General features: G+C 41.4%; 1 protein-coding gene across 8 annotated transcripts in view; it reads left to right on the top strand.

Annotated features, from left to right (window-relative positions):
- DNM3 (dynamin 3) overlaps positions 1 to 12,769 on the top strand; it is a 177,770-nt gene that overhangs the window by 143,659 nt on the left and 21,342 nt on the right. For all 8 annotated transcript variants that reach the window (XM_072041611.1, XM_038183206.2, XM_072041609.1 and 5 more), the window contains one exon: positions 9,806 to 9,970. In XM_072041611.1, coding sequence (XP_071897712.1) covers positions 9,806 to 9,970 — 165 coding nt within the window. The remainder of the gene's footprint in view (positions 1 to 9,805; positions 9,971 to 12,769) is intronic.

The following is a 12,769-nucleotide window of genomic DNA, read 5'->3' as shown; positions in this document are numbered from 1 at the left end:
TGTGACCTTATAAAGCACTGCTTACAGACGTGTAGTAACTTACCAGACTCTCACATCTCTCTGCTTCTTAAATACGATTTGCATTTATTTGGGAGGGGGGAGGAGTGGCAGAAAGTCTTTTAGTTTTCTACTCTTTTTGCAGAATACTTAGGTTTTGGCGTATTTATACAAAATGGAAGCCGTGCAACAAAGCAGTCTCAGATTTCATTTGGTCCAGGATTGCGTGGAGTGTAGTTACGCACAAATTATTTCTTCCCTTCAAAATCATTTTCCCAGTAATTTTCAATTTCTGTTCTTGTGGCGTGAAACCAAAATGCTCCTTTTTGGGTGAATTTCTTTTGTTGAGCAATATTTGTTAGGCTTCAGTAACCGTCCCAGCGTTTTCAGATTCCTCTCCTGCTCTGCTCGGAGGCCGTTGTGCCACAGGAATGCTGCAGCTCAGATTTGCACTCGGGAAGTTAAGGGGCTTCTGAAACGGGGAGTTTGCGTGGTGGCGATCGCTGGTGCTCTGCTGGGTGCTCAGCTCCTGCCAGAATTTGTAGGCTGTTGTCGCTCTGCCTGCCAGAGCGCTTATGGAAAAGCCATTCCTGCATCGGGGAACGTTGAACCCTCGGACCTGAGTTATCAAACGAAATGTTTCGACCAGAACTTTGGCCAAGATGTGTTTGGCATATTAAGAACATCTGGGAAAAGTAGATCTATTTGCATAAGATGCTGGTCTTATATGTCCTCTTGATAAATGAGATTAAATGCATACATTTTTTTTCCCTTTTCTCCAGATAACCAATTGCTGTAGGGTGCTACGGAGACTATGAGAATTGGGGTGAGAGACAGGGGATAATCCATCTTGTCGTGGCCACATCTGGGATTCGGGTGGGGTGGTCCGTGCAAAGCTGGAGCTGGTAATGGTCTGTCAAAAGCAGGGGTAACGGCTGGGCTAGCCAGCTAGCCTGGGAGGGAGGTGTCCACAAGACAGATTTCCCTACTAAGATGTGGTCTACAGTGGGAGAAAAAGATTGAGAATCCTACCCGTGGAGTCTGGCGTGGTAATGTGGCCTGAATGCGAGGCAAAGGGGAAAGGAAATGGTGCTGCTCTGGAGCACAGTGATCCAACTGTGTGAAATCGGTGTGGGTGCTATTAAAATGCCGTCTTCCTCTCCCTTCCCCTTTCCTTCCTCCCTCCCTCCCCCTCCGCTGTCAGCCTGGCTGAGGAAAAGTCAAATAACGTACGACTGTGTTCCTTGGCATCCCGACTGCAATTTCCCTTTAGGGGCTTCGGACTCGAGAATGGGAGGTTTTAAATCTTGCTGATTCGTGCTATTCCTGCGAGCATATGTGTGTGAGGGGAGAGAACAATGCGAGCTCGAAACAGAAATCGCAAGTGAGAGAAATCGTTGCTGCTAAATCAGGTGTTGCAGAGGCCAGTGGAAAAATCGGGCTCTAAGAAAAGTAGGAAATGGCTTTGTTTAGAGCTGGGAAGGTTAATGAGAATGAACTAGAAAGTGCTCTCTGTGTATTCAGCCCCCGAGGATTTGAGCAAAGTTAGAGGGATTTATTTACTGATTATCCAGACTATACAACTGGCAATAAGATTAAGTGAGGAATTTTGGAACATGCTGACATTTCTTATTTGCATCATTTACTATGGAGATCATTTGTCGGTGCTGCACTGAGCTTGTGGTGAAGCAGGGCTTAGTCTGGCCCAGCAGAGACGGGTCTGGTACTTCTCATGGCTCGAGGGATGTGGGGGTGAAAACAGTTTAACGTCCTCTTTTGTGTCTCCGAGAGGAAACATCAAGTTTGTCTAGGTGCTTATCAGAGGAGAGTTTCAGAATATTTTCCTAGACATCATTAATTATGGGGAAAAAAAGCCCAGTTATAGGTGACACATTGCATTAGATAACTAAAAATAAAAGGCAAGGCTGTAATTTATCGAGCCCCTGCATCGGATACTGTGCAGAACTGCCCCTCTGTAAGGCCTCCCTCAAGTCCTTCCCTCCCAGGACGCATGGAGATGTGCATGCTGCCCTTCTCCCTCTATTCCCATCTGTTTAAGACAACCTGGAAAGCTGGAAGAAATGGAAGGAAACCAAAGAATAAGAGCTCAGTACCAGATCTAGGAATAGAATTGTGATTTTTCTTCTCTGTTCTGGGTTCCTGCCTCTCAAATGACCATGTTTAGTGGAAAAACACGCAGCTCTTCTATGCTACACACATAGGCAGAAGAAGTCATAAGCTATATTTTAAATACATAGTCTTGGGCAATGTGTTTTCCCTCACCAAGCCACCCTCCACACACTGAGCACTTAACGTGCCTGTTCCTAACCCCACAAGGTAGAACAGCTCCTTGTCCCTAATGGGATCCTCCAGCCAAAGCTGGTACATTGCTGCTGGAACTAGGTGAGTTTTGCATGTCACCCTCTGATGCTCAATTACTAAAAGTCCTCAGTATTGATCAGTTCTGCAGGGTTTTGGAGACCAATCTTCTAGGAATGGTTTTGGTGAGAAGAAGAATAACAGATGAATGGCAAGGTGTTATTTCAATCTTTGTGAGCACTGTTACCATTTCTCTGATCAGCATCATAGGTGATTAATTCTCTGTTTTTCTACTTTCATCTTCTCCAGCAGAAGCTGCAAGGCTTCTATTTGCTTTCCTTTGCAGGGGAGCTGTGTACAACAGTCAGTAGCTCAAATCATCGGATGTCTGGCTGATGCCTTCACCCATCGATCACCTTTTCTCACAGCAGTCTCATGATTCTGTTCCCTTTATAATTAATGTTCGCTGCTGTTTCAGGCTATTGTCTTTGGGAATTTGCTTTGTGTATTTTGTAACAAATGCACAATAAATTTCCCCACGAACGTCTTCCATGCTAATCATCACACTTGAAGTTTTTATCATCATGTCTTGAATTCCTGGGTAAGTCACCACTATATGAGACATCCCAAGATCCACTGACCTCTTCTACACTGAAATAATGGCAAATACTATGCCAGTGATATCTCACATCTAGATTTTTTTTTTCAAATGTGCTCCTATAAATATGAGGCACTTCATGTGTTGTTATGACAAGGAAATTCTTTGACTGAAAAGTTTGCAAATTCCAAAGTAGTATTTGTTTTATAAACAAAGGTGCTGTTTTCCTTATGCCAGCCTCTTTTTGCTTTTGCTTGTCCAGCAGTCTGTTCTGAAAGGCATGAAGCAGCTGTTGGCCCGGAATCAAAACTTGCAGTGCAGGGAGGGTTATGTAAAAGTCCTTTGTGTGAGAGATGTACATGGCAGCAAATGGTGAAACTGGAGTACAGATTCTTTGAGGGGATTTTGCTATTCACAGCAATGTTTTATTTGTTATTTATTTTGTAAAGAACAGAAAGGAAAGTAGAAAGTAGCATTGGATTTTTTTTTAATTTTTTTTTTTTTTGCATTGTCAAAAATGCTCATTCTTGTTGCAGTTTGTAATTTCATGCTGCTTTGCACCCAGTATCACCCAACGGATGGAAGGGCTGCATGTAGTTGTGTAGTGCTTCCCTTGCCATAGAGCAGGATCTTTGTACTCAGGCCATTTCTGAGGGATGCTGGCCTAACCTGAGGAGAAGACTGCAGCTCCCCTAGTCCATCTGTTTATGTGCTTCACTATTCTTACCATGAAACATTTTCAAATTACTGCTTTGACACCTTTACCCATCCCTCTCGGAGAATCATCTCTCCCCTTCCACAGAAGTTAATTCTGAGGTCACTAGTCCCAGCTGATCCTAGTTTTTCCTTTCAACTAATATTCTGCAGAGCCCTGTACGTCCTCCTCAGTTGTTTCCTCTGATCACTCTTAAAATGTGCCACGAATTCCTGGTAGTGTAATAACCAGAATTGGATACACAATTCTTGTGCTGATTTCATAATAGCAGGACATTGTCAGCTAATACTCTGTTTATACTCCGCTGCAGATGCAGTTCCATTTCTGCTGAGCAGCTTCTTAAGTGGCCATTCTCATGCTGTGTGTTTATAACTGATTTATTCCTGCCCAAGTAAAATATGTTCTATTCATAATGGATTTCATTTAGATCTTTAAACTGCTTCTCCAGATCATTGGGAATTCTGCTCCTGTCATCTGACATATTTACTACAATTTCGCCTGTAAATGTAATAATCACAGGCTGTAATCCACCATCCCGAGCATTAAGGCATTAATAAGCACGTTAAATAATACATCCCACATGAAGTCCCCCGATAGAGTTTTCCAGTTTGACAGTGAACCATCAACAGCTTTTCTATGGAAACGTGTGTCCAACCAGTGCTCGCAGAGGGAGCACACTTCCCTTAATGAAAACATCACGAGGTGGTGTCAGAAAGCTTGACCAAAGACCAAAACCTGTGGCATCTGATGTCACAGCCCTAAGATCCGAATCTCTGCTCTAAAATGAAATGGGATGGAGTTGATGTTATTAGTTGTCAACCTTGTTGGTTGTTGCCTTTTTCTTTGTTATGTGCTTAAAACTAGATCATTTGGCTCAGTCTTACCAGGAGTAGGCCGGTCCTTAATTCACTGCCTCTTCTTTTTAAAGACTCTACAAGAACTTCAGCTGCACAAAGTCCTGAAGAAAAGGAAAATGGCAAAGTTTACAAAAATTGCCCTAAATGCTTATGGACTATAAGACAAAAAAATACTCCAAACGTCTCAGAGTTGTGGTAATTCATCATCCCTTTCAGTCTCATAGTTTCAATCAGTTTCATGATTGAAGGAGGCAGGGAGAGGGCCCAATGCAGAGTTGAATGTTTGGGATCATTAACATTGTGTAAATATCTGGGGACCCGCGTGTGGATTCAGCAGAAGGTTTTAGCTAATGGTCTGTGCTATACAATGTCTGTGAGCACAAAGAAGAACCCAAGTAGATGATTGTTGAAACAAATCCAGCCAGTTACATACTCTGAACCAAATCGAGCTCGGCTGCGGCTGTCTTCTGCACGGATACAAAGTGAGTCGGATCGTGTGGAAGGGAAAGCGGGATCCTAACCTCTGTTTGGAGCAGTTCAAGGCTGCTAATGAGAGCATCGTTGCTGAAAGGGGCAGCCCGTGGGTGGCTCAGTAAAGGCAACAGCAGTTCCCAGGCAGGAGATGCTGAAAGCATGAAGAGAGTGGCAAAGCTGCCCTCTGCGAGGGAAAAGGCCAGCTTCCAAGCTGCCCGGGAAATGTTCTGCTGCTGCTGCTGGCTTTGTTGTAAACGCACAAAAATAATGTATTGTCATTTACTTGTGGTTCCTTCCAGTAAGAAAACCTCACTGTGTGAAGCCGTCATGTGGTTTCAGCAGTCCTCTGGCAAAGGCACACTGTGTACAGCGGAGAGCCTCTCAGCTGAATTGTATCTACAGCTTCAGACGAAAATGAGGAGAGAGTATCAGGAATCGGTTGAAGAGACTTAAGAAAAGGCAGGAGGTTAGGACAACTGCAATTTCCTAAGTGTTGGTGCATTAAAGAAAAGCCCTGCTTGGACAGGAATAGCTAAAACAGGTTCAGCAGCTGTAAATTCAAACGTAAATGCAGTCTGGAGGGAATGACTCATTTTCAGGTTGTTGTTATAAACTTGCATTTGTAGATAAAAGATAGGAAAGTAGCTTTAAATGATGGGTTTCTCCCAGCAGTCGTGGATTTACTTCACAGCGTACGGAGCACTGGTTTGCTGCTGCTTTGGCTTTTACCCGTTCGCCAGTCACCTTCCCGTCTGCTTCCTCTCAGTCATTTTTAATGGAATGCCTTTTTGATTACATAAAATTGGTTGATACACTGCTCTAATGAAAATGCTAGACAAATGCTCCTTCTTGGAACTGACATCAGGAATGTTATACAAGACATTCTTAAATATGCTGGCAGCTGCCCTGAGTGTAATGAAATCATGGAAATTAGAAGTATTGCTCTCTCTGTGTGGCCAGCTCAGGACTGTTTTCAGTGCATTACCCAGTTTTGCTGCGAATTTCGAAAGGAATTACTTTTCCTGAAATTTTCTTGGGCCACTCTGCAACGTGCTTATAATTCCCTCAATCAGAAAAATTATCCTGATATTCTGAAGTACTATTCCTTTTTTAGGATTGCGTGTAATGACGTCCGCCTTCTTCCTTTTGCATCACGTGAAGTCATTCTTCTTGCACCAGGAAGTTTTCAGTCCTAAGAAGACTGATAACTCTTCTGGTAGCAATGCACATGGAGGGTGAAATCCTTTCCCACTGCAGCCAGCACGAAAATGCCCACAAACTGAAGTGGTTTGAATTTCACATGCAATTTTTAGACTTCTCTAGTGTGACACGTTAATCCTTACTATGTTTTTAGTACAGAAGGGTGTTTTTAGCATAGTAGCAATGATGCAGACTTTGTGTTTTGCTAGCAGCTTTTCATGCAAGGATCATAAGGCAGCTTATGAAAGAAAGGTGAGACCTGCTGCAGAACGTCAGGAATAGGTTTTATTTTCACTTTTGTAAGTGCAGAGAAAGTAGACAGGACTGGCTCCTTACCTCTGAGGCAATGTGTACCCGTGTATGAGCAAAAGCACCATCCTGGCTTCCATGCTACCTTCTCCTGTGTTGTTTCACCTATTGTTTGTCTGCACCTTTTGTGTGTTTTCATCATGTATTCTGAGCTTTGCTTTTCCCAGATTAATCTCTTTTTCTTTACCTGATTTTTAGCTCTCGATTCTCCCGTAGTCTCTTTGCTGTAGGTTTATGGAAGTTCGTAAAGTAACTGCAGTTGTGTTGATTTGAAATAATAATATTTCATTCCTGACAACAATTATTAGCAGTATTAAGAGCCAACTGATTGAAAATAGCCCAGATTTGTATCTATATGTGTTAGCTGATGCTTAACACTTGCTCTTGGGATCAGCAAGTTCTGGCTCAAGATGAGGACCACTGAAAGGGGCCTGTGGCTGCCCCATGCCTGGGGAAAGGAGGCATAGAAACCCACTCTCAGCTTTGATTTTCCTATTCCATTCAGCATGCTGAGGTGGGTATCTCTTGGCCTCCTCTCCAGTGTATGCCAGCACGCTGTGGGACGTGCAGGAAGCGCTGCTGTTCATCAAGAGAAGGCCTGGACAGTGTTTGGAGATGGTGGCAGGGTTGTGTGGCTGCCCAGTTACCTGGGCACTGGATGCACACCAGGAGAACATGCCAGAGAGCTCCTGCAAGGCTGGGTTTCCTTGCTCTTCACTACACTAGCAAATTTTCAGCCTGTAAGCGCTCGTTTCTCAGCAAGTTATGATATTTTCCAAGGAAGATTGTGGAAAGCAGCTGTGCATTTAGTAGGTGTTCATTCAAAATTCTGAAAGAACAAAACGTATGTAGAATAGGGTGTCTGCATCGCTTCTATCTTGTGATGCCCAGCATTACCAGGCAGCCTCATTCTCAAATGTTGGCACAGAGAAAAACCTGATAAATTTTATCGGTTTGCTACAGTAGCAGGGAGATCTGTTAAAAGCAAACATTTCTGGTGCATGAAAAACGCTCACATCAAGGTGGTTTCTAGCATGACAAGCCTTCAGCTGAGATGGCAAGTCTTTAAGAATACTAAGGCTGAAAGCTTTTGCAATAAATTACTGTAAACTCTTGAAAGATTGATCTTTCTTGATTTTTAGACAAAATAAATCAGCTGTATGTGCTCAGCTCTATTACAGTTTCAAACAAGATGTGGACTCCTGAAGTATTAGCCACTTTCTGTAAATGTCACCTATGAGCCTGTATGTAAAAGGTTAAATGTTTGCAGACTTATTACCCCTTGCCTTAAAGATCAGAGACAAATTACTATTTTTACTTTACATTCTCTTGATGAGGATAATGATAAACATCTGTCACTTCGCTGCTCAGCCAGCTACGAATCCCATTGCAATCTGTAATTTAAATGAGGGGGGGAACACACCGAAGAATTAAAAATACACGGACAAACTGTACTTCATGTAGACAACAAAGGCAAAAAGAAAGAGAATACAAATCCGTGGCAACTGGCAACGGGGAATTTTCTGCCTGCAATCACTTGCCTAAGATCTGTGGTTATATGATAGGCATATGATTTTCCATTTATTTGGTATTTCACAAGGAAAATTCAACTAGTTTAGTTTCAAACGTGGAGACTAAGGAACATAATCTGCATGCTGTGACACTTCAGCATGTGAAGGTTATTAACAGAATGATTAAGGTCTATAGGGTAGTGTGTCTACTGTCGTTACAGAATTGAAAAGCATTTTCATCAAGAGCTCTTCCAGCATCCTCCACAGTCCCAAAATGTTTAGGAAGCACCACTGATTATTTTTCAAGTCTTTAGGTTAGCTGTTTTTCCAGTAATTCATCTGTGATTAAGAACAATCTGATCCGTTGAGGCTATTAGAACCTGCTCTTTTACACACACTTAATTTTGTTTTTAAATGGTACATTGCATCTTATGTCATAATAAAATTAGGAGTTAACAAACAACTGTCATAATTTCACTTACATCAGACAGATTAAGCCACGGTTTATAAGAAGGAAATCAGATGTGATCTACCTGCTAATGCTGCATGAGCATTAGGACATGAAACCGTACGAATGGCTTTTTGTGCAAGGAGAGGCCTCTTTGGTGCTCTTCTAGCTCCAGTGGTCTTTTACTAATGGGCTGGCAATGAATTTCAACGGGTCAAGGAGTCGGTAAAGTGCCAGTGACGTGGAAATTTCAGCTAAATGCTGTGTTGTAAAAGGCGTTGTGCTGATAGCGGTAAGTCTGGCTGGTATATAACTAGTTTTTGTTACTAGTTTATTCGTTTTTGCACGTAATTTCTGCTTCCTTGTGTTATGCTTCCAGCTACCCACAGAATGGGTTTAGATTTTATAGTCCATGCTCGTATGGCTTAAGTGCTCATTTTCTTCGTTTTCAGGGAGAAGTATTATATGTCAGAGTTTGTGGAAAGGACATTGTTCTTTTGACTTTCCAGGTTGAAATTTAATTCTTTTGGCGTCTTTGAGCCTCGGAAAGTGGTTTGATTTTTGCCAAAGGGATACTGTTCTTTTATTTTTAAGTTTCCTTGGTTTTGTACAGGCCAAACTGAAGCAAAGTGCATACCTTTTAGCTCCCAGTCAAAGTTCCTGGTATTTTCTTTAATTAGGTCAGCTGTTTACATACAAAGATGTTTTTTTTCTCTCCAATGAAAAAGAAATCTCTAATATATAAACCAGCCTATGTTATGCTGAGCCTTGAGCACTGGAACCGATGATGGTTTTGCTGTTATCCATCATAAATCCTTTGTTTATATAGGTGCTATTCACATCTAAAAAATTTCAGGCTGAATTGCAGAATTTGTCACAACTGAGTCAGCCTTAAGAAACAACGATGTTTTTTACCCATAGGAGGGTAAAATTCAATATCCAGACTTACAGCACTAGTTTATTGCCTGAGTCAGGCTGGCTAAATTGGAATGGTGAAAAATAATAAAAATTGTTAATAAATATTGCAGCAAGTGATGTGAGATAATTTCTTGGGGTATCATTTACCTCCACACATCTTTGTACAAAATGTTCCTTAACATAAAATTACAATTTGTGTGGAAATATATAATCGAAATATATATAATATATAATTTTCTCTTTGTGAAAACAAGCTTGCTTCTTATATTGCATTAACTTCTAAAATTCCAGATTTCATAATGTCATAATGTTAAACAGGTAGGTACTTCGTATTTTAACTTCCAGTCATTCTTTGTATGAGTTGTGTTGCTGGATTGTTACAGTTTAAATCCATTTTGTTCCCAATATTTTTCCAGTTTGCTTCAGTCCGAAAGACTTTTCCTTTTTTCTTCTGTGCAGACTGAAAATGATGAGAACGGCCAAGCAGACAATTTTTCAATGGACCCCCAGCTGGAGAGGCAGGTGGAGACGATTCGAAACCTAGTGGACTCCTACATGTCTATTATCAACAAATGCATCCGTGATTTGATACCGAAAACAATCATGCACCTTATGATCAATAATGTAAGTGACAGCCAAGGTTCTAAATTATTTTGCGTCTGCCAAATCTCTTCTGCTCGTACAAACACATTTCTTGAATAGAGCAGCAAAAACAGCACGTATTAAAGAGAACACCCTGCCATAAATGTCACATTCTAAAACAAAATATTCCACTCTTCTTTAGTAGTATGATGTCCTGCAGCCTTCTGAAAGTCTGGCACAGTGTTCTGGGAGGTTATTCCAGCACGCTGAAAGTTGCATTCATTTATGTCTTAATAAGAATATAAATTGTTATTTAAAGGTAAACCAAGGATCCTTTTCTTTTCTCTGTTTTGCTTTTGATATAGTAGGAAAAAAAAGGGTTGGTAGCTCCATCTAGGCAGTCTGTGAGAGCAGCAGAGCTGTGCTTCCTTGATTTTCAGTCTGTAACCCTTTGTCATGGTTTCTTAAAGAAGTTTGTATTTTATTTGGGTTCCTTTATATTTTCAGATTGCCATTTTCAAGGAATAAATCTGGAAGCGTTGGACACTGTTGTTTACATAAGCTGATGTGGTTGTTTGATTTATTGTGTGTGTCTTTCTTAGATCTGAAGATTATTTGGTTAAAGAAATGGCTTTGAGATATCATTGTTTTTCCACTGTACTAGGATCTCAGCCTTCATTTTTTGGCAGAGTTCTGAATGGACCTCGTTGAACTGAGCTTGCCATTAGAGCCGTTGCTGCCACGTGAATTAATAGCGGAGCACAGAGATCCTATTAGTTATGTATAGTGCCTTTTCTGTGGTCTCTCAGGTCATCCAACCGATCAGTTGTTACAAATACTATGTGTTGTAACACAAATCTGGTTAGAAAGGAGCATTTATGTTTGACTTGGAGCCACCTCTAGCCTTAGTCTGATGGATTTCATTAGCCTTGTAGAATTTGTGTTGCACTTAGGTGTTTGGACAGGAAATTTCAGTGGGATTTCCAGGGACATACAATACGAGCAGAATATTTGGAAGAGGACAACAGAGACTCCGTTAACTTCTTTAGGTTTAGGGAAGTCCAATCCCAAATTGTGCTCTAGTCCTGGGTGAGTTTGTGCAGAAGAGTACAGGAATGATGGAGCTGCCTGTTTCTGTCCCATACACAGACACATCCTGAAATCAGCCATGGTCTCAAATTTGTAAGGTGAGCAAGTTCCCTCTGCTTTCTTTCTTTTTCTGCAAGTTTTTTTCAACTTGCTGCTTTGACTTAGCACAACTTTGGTGCGTTTAGAAAGGGCTGTTTTTCAGCTCTCATTTCATAAGCTGTAGAGTTCAGTGAGCAGATACTTTTGAACGTTTACGTTAAATTTTCTGCCACTCACCTCCTCATATGGAATAGCTTAAGGGTCTCTGAAGTGCTGCTTTACTCAGGAGGAGAATACTGTAAGATTTTGTATTTCCAATCTCATCAGCTGTTACGCTGGTCAAGTCTGCCATGCTGGTTGAGTGTGGCACACAGAAACAGCATCCTTACCGCATCATCTGCCTTTCCATTGACCTCATAGTCCATAGCTGTGTTTGGGCTTGCCAGTGAGCTAAGCCCTACACCTCAATCCTAGAATTTCAATTTCTGGCAAAGAGCCAGAACTTTTAAAAAGACCGTGAAGAACTAAAAACGTTTCTGCACTAGTTTCTTTGCAGCATAGGCAGCAAATACCACATTAAACACAAAATCTGAGTTTTAAAAAATCAGAACTATTAAAAAAAAAAAAAAAAAAAAGGAAAGAAATGCTCGAATGAAGACTGTTGAGCCATGCCAAAAGGTTGTGCAAAGACCTGTAAAGCAATGATGCTGTGAGGGAAGGTGGGTCCCATTAAGTAGTGCACGTGTTCCTTGGAGTCTTCAAAAGTCCTACCCATCCACCTGGAGTTAAGTGAAAATATCCTCCCTCCCCCTTACTGATGATATTCTGTACTTTCTGCTGCTCCATCATGTTGCTTCCAAAACTCCAGGAACAAATTGATCCCAAGGAATTTGTTTCCATGACAATTGTAACCTCCCAAGTCCTCCTAGAACTTCCTTTCCACTTTGTGGGCCTGTAAACGAGCACTTATAATTCAAGGGGAAGTATCAGGTTCAAACTCAGTGTACAGAAAATAATTAGATGTGTCCCTCAGCATGTTTTGAGACCTAAAACTAGACCGTTGTATTCCAAATGCATCCCTTATTCTTCCCTTAGGGTGGATGTTGATTACCTTAAAAGAAAATACATTTACCACACGGAACTGCATTGAGTTACCATTAGAAATTCAAACACGCACAAACAAAGCACACATTTCAGAATTTTCAGCATTATTTCATGGTGCCTAGGTATCACAGATTATTCAAGAGGGGTGGTCTTGGAGTAGACAACGTATGCTCCACAAGCAGTGTTGATATTAATCACAGCTGAGTAGAAAAATGATCAAGTATTTGTTACTACCAATCTTAAGGTTAAGGAACAGATTGTTTTTGCATTTGAGACTTTGATGTCTGTTGTAGTCTGCCCACTGATAAATGAAGGTTCCTTGCAAGCCCGTCTCACCCCATTTGGACAGGGTGACAGGGCAAGCTTTGTGGTATTGGTGCTCTGGATGCTGGCTGTGGTTCAGCTTTGACTGCAGGTCTGATGTCTGCAAAAGAAAACATTTTAAACCCTTGCTTTGTATTTTTCTGTATTTGTGTTTTGTTCTGTGTTTTGGGGTTTGTTTTTATTTTTGAGCAAAGGCATGAAGAAGTGTCACTTTCCCTTTCTTTCCGAAGCTGGAGAAAGTGGCCATCATGGAAGGTCTTTATCTTGTAAAGTGCATCCACTTGC

This window comes from Anas platyrhynchos, chromosome 8 (genome assembly GCF_047663525.1).
Source record: "Anas platyrhynchos isolate ZD024472 breed Pekin duck chromosome 8, IASCAAS_PekinDuck_T2T, whole genome shotgun sequence".
Classification (NCBI taxonomy): Eukaryota; Metazoa; Chordata; class Aves; order Anseriformes; family Anatidae; genus Anas; species Anas platyrhynchos.
Note: the sequence above shows the minus strand (reverse complement) of the source record. Positions and strands in the feature narration are given on the sequence as shown.